At 44.7% G+C, this 12,658-nt stretch overlaps 1 protein-coding gene across 4 annotated transcripts in view; it reads left to right on the top strand.

Moving 5' to 3' along the window:
• BIRC6 (baculoviral IAP repeat containing 6) overlaps positions 1–12,658 on the top strand; it is a 169,003-nt gene that overhangs the window by 133,987 nt on the left and 22,358 nt on the right. For all 4 annotated transcript variants that reach the window (XM_063124258.1, XM_063124259.1, XM_063124260.1 and 1 more), the window contains one exon: positions 4,004–4,214. In XM_063124258.1, coding sequence (XP_062980328.1) covers positions 4,004–4,214 — 211 coding nt within the window. The remainder of the gene's footprint in view (positions 1–4,003; positions 4,215–12,658) is intronic.

The raw sequence follows: 12,658 nt of genomic DNA, 5'->3' as shown, positions 1-12,658 counted from the left end.
TCCCATTCCTCCCTTTTTCTTTTTGTGTGAGCTTGGCAAGCAACCTCGAGTTCTTATCACTGTTTTCAAAATATTCCCTTTTCATATACATTAAATTCTTTTGAATCTCTTCTATATTTAAGTTTTCTAATTGTTTCTTCTTAGCTTGTATTTCCACTAATTTATATTTATCTTTACTTCGCCAATATCTTTCCTCCAAGTTTTTAATTTCTATCTCTAACTTTTCCTGTTCTGCACGTTGTTGTCTTTTTAAACTACATGTTTCTCTAATACAGATTCCTCTTGCTACAGCCTTCATGGTGTCCCAAATGACTGACCCAGCTGTTCCTCCTTTTTCATTAATTTCCCATGCCTCCGACAGTTCCTTCCGAATTTTATCTACTATTTTATTGTATTTCAATATCTTTGTGTTCAACTTCCATCTATATGCCTCTTTATAATCTTTCTTAACTGTAAATTCTAAACTTAACAAGGCATGATCGGTTACTTTTATTACCCCCATTTCCATTTTACAAATCCTCGTTGCAAAGTCTTTTGAAACAAATATATAATCTATCCTGGAGTATGTATGATGAACTGGGGAAAAGTATGAAAATCCAGGCCTATTCCCATAAAGTAAGCGCCACGAATCTAAATAATCATTTTCTTTTACTAATTTATTCAATATAGTCATATTGTTCCTCTTTTCAGCATTAGTGGGATTTGACCTGTCCCTTTTATTATCCATAACCATATTAAAATCCCCAGCTAATAATGCATACCCCTCCTTAAATTCTTCTATTTCTTTGAACAGCTTTATAAAAAATTCTCTATGCCTCTCATTTGGGGCATAAACATTAATCAAAGTATAAACCTTTCCCTCAATTTTACCTTTTAACATAAGATATCTACCCTTATCATCCTTTTTTACCTCTTCTAATATAAACCCACTTTTTTTTGAAATCAAAGTGGCCACTCCATTTTTTTTTGATGTCCCTAATGATTTTTCATAATAGGCTAACCACTTTAATTTTATCATATTCGAATTCTCGGAGCCTTGGTGTGTCTCTTGGATCATTATAATATCTGATCCCTCTTTATTTAGCATTTGTTCTATTCTCTTCCTTTTCACGACTGCCCCTAAACCTTTAACATTGAGTGTTGATACCTTTATCTTTTTATCCATAATCACCCTTTTGAAATCTCTTCCGATCCCTTGTGCTCAGCAATTCAAACTTGCTTACATAAAAACACAAACTCCATACATAAAACCCACACCCTCCTACCCCGATCCCTCCTCCCCTACCTTCCCCCCCTCCCCACCCCCCCACTCTAATCCCCCCCCATATCCCCGTGAGTCTAATACTCCAGCCATCTACTTTAAAGGGGGAGGGGGGAGGCAGTGCTGTGCCTGGCCGGCAGGTCTCTATATTAGCATTTTTATTTGCAATTATCTCCAACATAATTAACAATTCTCTTACTCTCCAGATGTCCCAGCCTCATTCCCTCCCCCACCCACTCCAGCCCCATCTGCTTCCCCATCCAGACCCAGCCTCTTCAGCAAATCTTTACCTTGATCCAATGAGGTTACTCTGTATTCCCTCCTCCCATATGTAAATCTTAAAAAAACCGGGTAACCCCATGCATAAGGAATTTTATTCTTCATTAATGTTTCCGTTATTGGTTTAAGACTACGTCTCCAATTTAATGTGCGTTGAGAAAGATCATTGTAAATTTGCACTGGTTTGCCTTTACACTGTATCTGAACCTTAGATCTCAATTCTTTCATAATTTGCTCTTTTTTGTAATAGTTGCCAAATTTCACCAATATGTCTCTAGTCCCTTTGTAGTTTTTCCCCCCCACACGGTGGACTCGGTCCAGATCCGATCCATCTATTGGAATGTCAGGCGTCAGCTCCTTGAACCAGTTCACGATAATTTCTCTAAGATCTTCTCCTTGCGTCTCCTTCAGCTGCTTTATTCGAAGCGAAGATCTACGAGATTGATCTTCCAAGGCGATCAAACGCAATTCCCATTCTTTAAATTGTATATTAGTTGATTTTTCGAAAGCCTCTTGTTTCTTCTGGTCCAGATCCACTTTAGCCTCTATCTTTTTGATCTTATCCGAATTTTCCATCGTTTTATCCATAATAGTACGCATTTGTTTTCTGAATTCACTCATTTGCTGATCCATTTTTTTAAAAATAATCATGTTATTTTCTGCTATAATAGCCTTGATTTCCATTAAAGAGGGAGGGTTACTACCACTTTCTTTCCCCCCTTCTGCCATGTTTCCTTCTTTATTTGGTATTGTATCCAAAGAGACTGGGTCTATATCTTCCTCTTCCTGTTCAACTCCAGGGGCTGTACTTCCCAGGAAGGAGAGGTAAGCCAAATTATGATTTGAAGGTTTCTTTTTTTGTTTATTAAGCTTTTCCCAACTTTTGATCTTTTTTTTAACGTTGGGCATGGGTCCCTTCTGGGTAGGGCATAAATCTTAGAGTCCAACTCTCTTCCTTAGCAACTTATGCTGGCTTCTCTATTATATAGCACTCACAGCTCCTTCTTCACGAGGAGGGGGGGAAAATCCAGTTCACAACAGCATTCACTAGAGGGGATCAGATTTAATCACTCAAAGTCTCTCACATCCCACATCTCCCTCACCGAATGCCAAATGCAGCTTTTTTCACCCCTTCACCCCCCTTCTCGCCACGCCAATAAATCCAGTCAACCACTTTAACCTTAGAAAGCCAGCATTCCAATCGTTCCCATGTGAGATAAAGATGAGAGGTTATATCACAGATCAATGTCCAGCAAACATAAATTCCTTCTTTTTAAACTGCGTCAGTCAGCGTTTACTTTCACTTTTCATAGAGTTGCCGTTTAGACAGACATTGCATTAATCATAGTTCATCTCACCTCCCTTCTCCAAATCTCTCCACTTTCCCGGCTCCTGTTGGTTTTATAATCATTTTCTGTCAGTTGCTCAAAGATTCATGCCCATTAAAAGAGAGATAATTGCCTTTTCCGGCAAGCGCCGTTCAGAGCCTCAGAAGAAACCCGCCATCGCTCAGGCTGCCAAGCTCCGCCCCCAATAATTCATGTTTAAGTAACAACCTATGTTTCAAACGATAATTTATCCTGAGTGTGAATTGTCGTGTTGTGTGAACCGAGCCTTTCTCTCACTGACCTCAATGGGGGGCTTGTCCGTCCTATGCATCAGCTGACCTACCTTCTAACAACCCATGGTTCAACAACAACCCATATTCAGCCTTGGGTGTAGGTTGCTATGTTGTGTGAACCCAGCCACTTTGTGGCAATATATGCTGTTTTATGGCTTTAAATAGTATAAGTTTCCTGGTTATTTATGGTCCTTATCCCCAACTTGTCAGTATCTTTGAACTATAGTTTCCTAAATGTAATGCCATATTCCCAATTAAGGTCTTTCCAGCACATGAACAGCATAGTTACATCCCATCTTGTTTGTTAATTCCATTTGAACCACAGTGTCATATTGTATAACCACTAAATCTAACTTAAAAGTGCTGCTGCTCTTATATTTACGTATTTGGTGGTTCTTCTTTTTGCCAAGTTTGAATAGCAACTACCAATAGCTGTAACCCCCACCCCCAAAAGTAATTAGAAGCTCAATTTTGGATTTGTAGTTTTAAATGTTCCTTTCTTTCTTCATGTTGTCAATGATTTTATAATAATGGGTTGTGTGTGTGATGTTTGATTTGAGAATTACAGTTGTTCCAAAAGATTTACTTAGTAAATGAATTCATTGAACTATAATCACATGGATCTTTTTATTTGTATTGCCTAATAAGTATAATATTGTTTTTGTACAGTCTACAATGAAGTACAGTAAAATTGCCCAATTGTGTTGTGACAATACAATGTGATTGTTTAGCTTCCCCTTGAACAAGTATCTGTAATGGGCATTTGTGTCTCCTGAATGGGATTGTCCTTGGGTAAGTCTAGATGGATGGAGTTCTTACCATGTTGCTTCCTGTTTTCCTAGTTCTGGATATGGCAAGGCACGTGCCCCTCTACAGAGCTCTGTTGGAACTTCTCCGTGCTATTGCCTCATGTACATCTATGGTGCCCTTGTTACTGCCTCTGTCTGGGGATGGCGGAGAAGAGGAGGAAGAGCAGTTGGAGTCCCAGGCTTCAGTCGGAACTCTGTTGGCTAAAATGAAGACATGTGTGGATACTTATACTAATCGACTGAGGTATGTCCTTAAACTCTTTTCCTACTTTAAGAAATAGCATAATATGTTCTTATTTTAACTGAAAACCATTCTCACTAAGGTGGTGCATCTGTATCTGGGCTGTACTACTTCATACTGCAGGTGTGGTGGGTTCACATAATTAAATGTTTGTCCTTTCGAAATCATTTCCTGCACGTAGGTCAGACACAAGTTCACCACATCACTATGAACTCAGTTAAAGTTGCTACCCGCCCCCACTGCCAGTTTCCAGAGATTTGTATTGTAGTGCTGGCCTCTCGTCTCTCCACACCACCACCATCCTTACACAGTGTAAAACACAATACACTAAATCAATTAGCCAGACACTAAGAAAGGGCAGCCTGCCTCTGGCTGTGATTCTGAGCTGAGCTCTCCCATCCCAGGCCCTTTCTTTCAAGACTTTCCTTCAGTTGCATGTTCTCCAGATTCGAGGAGAGTTGAGTGCACTATGCAGGCACTGGTTCTTCTTCGTGGTCTCTATGCATCACACATATGGGCTTTGCGCCTGCGCAGAGACCAGACCGGAACCTTCTATAGCTGAGTGGAACGTTTTTGGCGGGAACCCCTCCCCCACGCTACCGTGCATGTCCATGGGGTTCCCGCCCTTACCTCAGTTCTTTTTCGTCCGCCATTGTGCACAGACCTGTTTAACCGAACCTCTAGCGTTTTTCTTATTAACTTTATTCTCTCTTTTACGATCTTCTTCGTTTTTCGATCTTTTTCTAAGACTCTTCTTACTACTTTTCTTATATTTAAAAAAAAAAAAAAAAAAAAATATTGTAGATAGTTTTCCTCAGCGACTTCGGTCGCGTGAGGCCTGTATGGCAGTTGAAGCCCCGTTTACGAAGTGTGTGAAGTGTGGGGCCATGCTTCCACCTATTGACGGACACTCCCTCTGTGTCCTTTGTTTGTGCTAAGGCCATATCGTTGAGGCCTGCCATCATTGCATGTCGTCTACAAAACAAACGAGGAAAAGCAGAGCTGACGACCTCCCTCCATCTTGGGGGGAAAAAGCTCTCAGAGCCACGGAGGCTCCTTCTATGGATAAAACGGCAGTCAGTAAGTCCGTTACCGACAAAACGGCAGCGAGTAAGTCCGTTACCAACAAAACGGCAGCCAGTAAGACCGTTGATGACCGTTGCACTGAGGTGCCTGAGAATTCCAGAGCGGCTAATAGGGCTCAGATACCCCTAACGCCTGGACGGTCATTGGTGAGTTCCGCGGCCAGGAAAATCTCCAAAAAAGGCCCGGGCTCCCAAATCTTCGACGATCGACAAAACGGCAGCCAGTAAGTCCGTTGATGACCGTTGCACTGAGGTGCCTGAGAATTCCAGAGCGGCTAATAGGGCTCAGATACCCCTAACGCCTGGACGGTCACTGGCGAGTTCCGCGGCCAGGAAAATCTCCAAAAAAGGCCCGGGCTCCCAAATCTTCGATGATGGACAAAACGGCAGCCAGTAAGTCCGTTGATGACCGTTGCACTGAGGTGCCTGAATATTCCAGAGCGGCTAATAGGGCTCAGATACCCCTAACGCCTGGACGGTCACTGGCGAGTTCCGCGGCCAGGAAAATCTCCAGAAAAGGCCCGGGCTCCCAAATCTTCGACGATCGACAAAACGGCAGCCAGTAAGTCCGTTGATGACCGTTGCACTGAGGTGCCTGAATATTCCAGAGCGGCTAATAGGGCTCAGATACCCCTAACGCCTGGACGGTCACTGGCGAGTCCCGCGGCCAGGAAAATCTCCAAAAAAGGCCCGGACTCCCAAATCTTCTTCGGAGATGGAGCGGCGGAACCGGCTAGGAGTCACTCTACTCCTCCTGCCATACCGACCGCTTCGATACCGAGGCCTCCCTCGGTATCGAGATTCCAGCCGCTACCGATGGCTACGGTACCGACGCACCCTCCCAGTCTATCGGAGGGCGAGTTGCGGGATTCGGTTTCAGCGGCCTCTTTCCGAGAGCCTACCAGGCCGTGAGAGGTTCAGGGACTAATCCCTCTACCGCCTTCGGAATGGGATCGATATCGCCCACTTCCAGGGTGACCACCGGTACCCTCAAGAAGAGTATTATGCGCACCCTTCGCTTACATCGAGGGTGTGTCATCTACCGCTGCCTCCACCGCCCGCCCACCAATGTCCACGGTGTCGACGCCTCGACACCGTACCCAGCCATCGGCATTGACTGCCGCGGTTACCACGATACCGACGGAGCATGTGTCATCTACCGCTGCCTCCACCGCCCGCCCACCAATGTCCACGGTGTCGACGCCTCGACACCGTACACAGCCATCGGCATTGACTGCCGCGGTTACCACGATACCGACGGAGCATGTATACCTCCAGGTGGTTACAGTATCCTTGCCTGAAGAAAATTATTCATCGGATTCTGAATTGGGGTTGTCGGCTACTCCATCGATGCCTTCACCATAAGATGAGGTTCATGACAACGACCCTTCTTCCCCTTCCGACGATATGGTCAGATCTTCTGACCATATGCTTAGAATGGCTCAGGCATTAGGACTGGTGATCCAGCAGCACATGCTTTAAAGCAAATGGCTCAATTATTCTGGAAAACACCGGCTATGTCTCAAGCCACATCGTAAAGGCTAGAGACCCTCTATCGAGTCTAACAAGAAAATGTACAGTTTCTGGTCCAACATCCCAAACCTAATTCGGTCGTAGGGAGTCGGCTTAAGGCCGCTCACAGAAGGCACATTCTGCACCTGTGGACAGAGAGGGCAGAAAGTTGGACCTTACGGGCCGGAGGATTTACTCCTCTGCTTCTTTGGGCATCAGCCTACGAGGCTACCATGGCACGATACCAGCTCTTCTTATGGGAGAAAATAGGATCACTGGGTGAACATCTCCCAGAGGACAAAAAAAAAAAAAAAAAAGAGCGGGCATGAGTCTTCCAAAGTGAAGCTTCAGCCATAGCCAGGCAACAAGTGTCGACAGCGCGACACCAAGTTGACTGCCATTCCAAGTCGATGATGGGACCCGTGTCCTTGAGGAGACATGCTTGGCTCCACTCCACTAATCTGGCTCATGACACCAAAGCCAGGATTGAGAACATGCCTTACCATGGCGAGGGCTTGTTTAATAGCAAGACGGACAAGACCTTGGACTCTATATACAAGGCTTGCACAACAGCCAAGAAAATAAGTTTCTCTGCTCAGCCTGCCCAATACAAGCTGAGACGGTGAACAAGACCACCTGCTCAACAACAACAGCAGCGGCCCTACTATCAAAGCCAACAGAGGCAGCAACAACAACAACAACAACTCCAGAGTAAGCGGCCATATCAGTCTACATTTCAACAAGACAAGCGTCAGCCTGACTTCACCAAGAAGCAGCGACTTTGACTTCTTTGTCCCACGTCCACCTCTCTTTGCGAACCGCCTAGCACCCCATTACCATCAATGGGAGTCAATGACATCAGACTCCTGCGTGCTCACTATCATCAACTCGGGGTATGCCATCGAGCTCGATGTCCTTCCTCCTTCTTCGGGGGTGAAAGTAACGGCCCCATCCTTTCCTCTGCTTCCGGAGGTACAGACCTCTGCTATCGAAGAGAGCCATCTCTCCCGTACCCGCAGAGGAACTCAACCAGGGTTTTTTCTCGCGCTACTTCACGGTCCCGAAGAAATATGAGGTCTTCGGCCGATCATGGACTTAAAGCAGTTAAACAAATTCATCATTCCAAGGAAGTTCCGTATGACAACGGTTACTTTTATTCTGCAGCTCCTACACTTGGACGATTGGCTTCTGGTAGCGGACAGCAGTTGCACGCTCCAGAAGGACATTTCAGTCACCCTCAACCTGTTGGACTTGTTGGGTTTGTGGGTCAACGAGGAGAAATCCATCTTGACCCTACATCAGAAGCTCGACTTTATAGGGGTAACTCTGTCGTCTCGAGAGGTGAGAGCATACTTACCGTCGACCAGAGTGAACACCTTACAGCAGTTAGCCATTGATACCGAGAGCCGCCGAAAAGTTTCGGCATGGACAACTCAGAGACTATTAGGCTTGATGCAGTCATCAGGTTTGCAAGACTCGGAATGAGAATATTGTAAGCCTGGGGTTTAAGAACTTTCGATCTTCGAAACACTCCTTCGGTAACGATCACGACGGATGCATCGTTGATCGGATGGGGAGCACACTGCGATTCCCTCACAACTCAGGGCCGTTGGCCTCTTTCCCAGAGGGAACATCATATCTACCACCTAGAACTGCTAGCGGTGGAGAATGCAATAAGAACTTTTTCACAATTGATCGAGGGCTGAATCGTCCTGATCGCAACAGACAACACCACAGTAGTGGCGTACATCAACAGACAAGGTGGGACAAGGTCTCATCCTCTGAATCGATCGGCACTCAGGATTTGGAACTGGTGCATAAAGAGAAATACTCACCTGACGGTGACCCATGTAGCGGGCAATGAAAACATCATCGCGGACGCCCTCAGCAGGTCTTTCCACGTCGACCACGAATGGGAGCTCGATACCGAAGTAAGAGATGTTCTCTTTCGGTACTGGAGCCTCCCTGCTGTCGATGTCTTCGCTACCGAAGAAAACGCAGCTTGTTCCAGGTTCTGCAGCAGAGCAGGAAGAGGAAAGCACTCGCTAGGAGATGCTTTCACCAGAACCTGGAAAGGAAATCTTCTTTACATCTTTCCTCTGTTTCCACTGTTGACGAAGGTGCTGGTCAAAATCCAGTCGGACAGGTCGGACTGCATCCTTATCACACCGTGGTGGCCTCGACAGACGTGGTTCTCCACGCCCTTCGACTGTCGGACGGGAATTACATCAGACTCCCGCCGATACCGACACTGTTGTCTCGACACCAGGGCAGGGTTCGACACGCAAACCCGTCGACCCTCAAGATGATGGCATGGAGGATATCATCCACTCCTCCTCTCGTATCAAAGATTTATCTGTAGGCCATATATTTTTGGCATCACTAAAGCCTTCAACAAGAAAATCTTATGCGGCAAAGTGGCAAAGATTTCAAACTTTTGCCTTAGAAAATGATCAAGCACCTGAATCTTGCCCTTTAGCGTTAATCCTCAAATACCTACTGACATTTTATCAGCAGGGACTCGAACTCACTTCCATCAGAGTTCACTTAGCAGCTATTACGTCTTTCATCGAGGCATGATTGGTTTTACACCTTTTGTGCATTCAACATCGAGGAGATTTTTAAAAGGGCTTAAAAATATGATACCGACAGTAAAGAGTATCGTTCCACCATGGAGCCTATCAGTGGTGTTACAGGCATTGACAAAGAAGCCCTTCGTGCCCATGGCCTTATCTGACCTTAGGCTTCTAACATTCAATACTGTCTTTTTAGTAGCCATCACTTTTGCTAGACGTGCAAGTGAGCTTAGAGCTCTCAAGATAGTTGCTCCTTACACTATCTTTCACAAAGATAAGGTTGTGTTACGCACAGACCCTGCCTTCTTGCCTAAGGTAGTGTCAACTTTTCATCTGTCCCAATATATCACTCTACCAGCTTTCTTTCCGAATCCTACATCACCTGTAGAGTCTGCTTTACATACACTTGATGTAAGGAGAACTCTTGCCTTTTACAAGGCTAGGACAGGGAATTTTAGAAAAACAAAGCAATTGTTTATTTGTTATGGGGAGCCTTATAAGGGACTCCCTGTTTCATACCGGCGTCTGTCACGCTGGATTGTAGAGACAATTAAACTTGCCTACTCTATCTCTAAACTAGAACTGGTGAAACCTGTGACAGCTCATTCTACCAGAGCCGTCACAACATCTGTGGTTTTCGGCAAAGGTGTTCCTTTGACAGAAGTCTGTAGAGCTGCAACGTGGTCCACTCCATCCACGTTTGTTAGGCACTACAGTTTGGGCACCCGTGCGAGGCAGGACTGCTCGTTTGGAAGGACAGTGCTCTCGGAGATCTTCAGATGATGCACCAACCCACCTCCAAATATATGTCAGCTTGCTACTCGCCCATATGTGTGATGCATAGAGACCACGAAGAAGAAATGCAGGTTGCTTACCTGTAACTGTAGTTCTTCGAGTGGTCATCTATGCATTCACACAACCCACCCACCATCCCCACTTGGTGGTGTGAGACTTATAAATGACACAGTTATATGTGGAATGTACTTGTATTTTATTTACACTCATGTTTATGGGGGCACAATGTCGGACTCCTGTAAACTGAGGTAAGGGCGGGAACCCCATGGACATGCACGGTAGCGTGGGGGAGGGGTTCCCGCCAAAAACGTTCCACTCAGCTATAGAAGGTTCCGGTCTGGTCTCTGCGCAGGCGCAAAGCCCATATGTGTGAATGCATAGATGACCACTCGAAGAACTACAGTTACAGGTAAGCAACCTGCATATTCTGGATTGGTTCGGGGTGTTCCACATTAATACCTTACAAAGCAACAGACAGCTGGGTCTGTCCTGAGTGGCTAAGGAGGAGAAAACCATAGAAAATATGGGTTTTAGAGGAGTGTTCCTCCAAAGGACCTTCCTTAAAGCCTTGAACATGTGCAAAACGGATGAGGTGAGCTGCGAGGAGATGGAAGAGCCGTGTATGTGCAGGAGGAGAGCTCAGAAAGCGATTGCAAGGATGTGCAGATGATGGGGTGTTGGGGGACCTGGAGGATGGGAGACGGAGTGTGGGCTCTAGGTGAGGGCCTCTGGCAGACAGTGAGGAAGCATGAGAGGGAGACTGTTGGCCTCCCTGCACAAAACAATGAGCCACCATTGCCAGAGGATAACTGCCAGGTGGTTATTTTTGCTGGTCCCCAGGTGCTTGGGGAATGGCCATGTTAAAAAGTGTTCACTGCCAATCGAAAACATAGCAATTTCCCCAGAATATACTAGGAGGCGGAAGCGGACATACAAATTTTTATTGTTTAGGTTGTATTGGAGGACGACATCTAGTTGTGCTGGATAATCAATGGGATTTTCTGCTAGTAAACAGATTACGTTTGCAGCTAGCTATCACAACAGAATTGTTTCTTTTTGTAATACTGTTTTGTGGAATGATCTTCAGATTTGTACATTCAGAACAACTTTGGGGAATATATGAACAGCCTTTTCTAATGTTTCAGCCATATTCCCTCTGCAGCTAGAAGAAATAAAAAGAATTGATGCTAATAAACAAGCTTATATAAATATCTTAAGTGAAATCCTGAAACTATTTTGCAAAACCACTCCCAAAGAATAATTCATATTTCCAGACACCTGAGAATACTGAAGCCTATTAGATGAGTTGTTTAAGTGGGAGACATCACAGAGCATGAGATCAGAAATATTAAATAGAATCTACAACATTTTTCTGGATACTGAATATGAAAACACTCCAACTTGTACCGTCTAGTTCTGGAGTGAAACAAAGTTAAAAAGAGAATATTCAATTGTGAAATAAGATGGGATTAAAAGAAAATCAGTTACATCTCTGAATCCAGACATGATGTGCATTCAGATTCATGTATTCCTGAATACAAATGCAGGACTTCCCTGCATTGCTTTCGACAGTTTAGCCATAAAATGGTAAAATGATAAACATCTTCATACCAGTGCCTGCCGAGTTTTGCCTTGAAGTCTGTTGTGATGACACTGTGTTCTGCAACTCTCTCATACTCCAAGAAACCCAAGAGAGTTGCAGCTTTGCTTCTTCAAGGCATTTCTCCCAATGGGAAACGGGAGTTCATCCTAAAGGCCCCTGCAATGATGGCCTGCTTCAGGGGAAGGCAACCTTTCTGGACTCATAGGCACATTTGGCCATTTGAAAAACTGTCCCAGGCACCAACATGAACTGCGTGCATTGCAGCTTGAAAGCATTGGCTTCCAGCCACCTGCCATCTTCATTTCCTAAGAATGTCTCTGAGCCCCACATAGGAAAAGAAGATGGGAGCAGCTATAGATTCTCGCTTTGCTTTGAAGCGATCCCAGCCTTCAGTAAGAAATGTTTTTTGTTTTTGTTTTTTAAAAAGTAAAAATACAAAGTAGGAGGGGTAGGGAATCTCAGCAGGTACCAAGGAAGGTGTTTGAGGATGTACTGGTGGCTTCAAACACCGTGTTGCCTAGCCCTGCACTGCTTGATATAGTTAAAAAAGATCTTGATCCGAGAAACTGATGACAAGAATACAAAGTCGCATTGAACATCATGAGACTCAACGTTTGGACTCAATGTTTGGCAGATTATTTTATCCATGTTCCAAAACATGACTCTCCGTCTGTATTACAGTTACTGTAATTTGTCATACAGAACGCTCCTATTATAAACTGCACTTACTGCTAGCCATGCACAAAACAAGATATACCCTGATTACATACTTGATGCATCTTGGAAATTGATGCTGTATTAACATAATACAAGTGCTACCAAAGCAGACAGATTTAACAAACACATCTGTTTAAAGTCCCCTGGACAACTGTAACA

Source organism: Elgaria multicarinata, chromosome 4 (genome assembly GCF_023053635.1).
Source record: "Elgaria multicarinata webbii isolate HBS135686 ecotype San Diego chromosome 4, rElgMul1.1.pri, whole genome shotgun sequence".
In the NCBI taxonomy this organism is placed as follows: domain Eukaryota; kingdom Metazoa; phylum Chordata; class Lepidosauria; order Squamata; family Anguidae; genus Elgaria; species Elgaria multicarinata.
The sequence above is the reverse complement of the archived record's forward strand: the minus strand, read 5'-3'. Positions and strand labels throughout refer to the sequence as shown.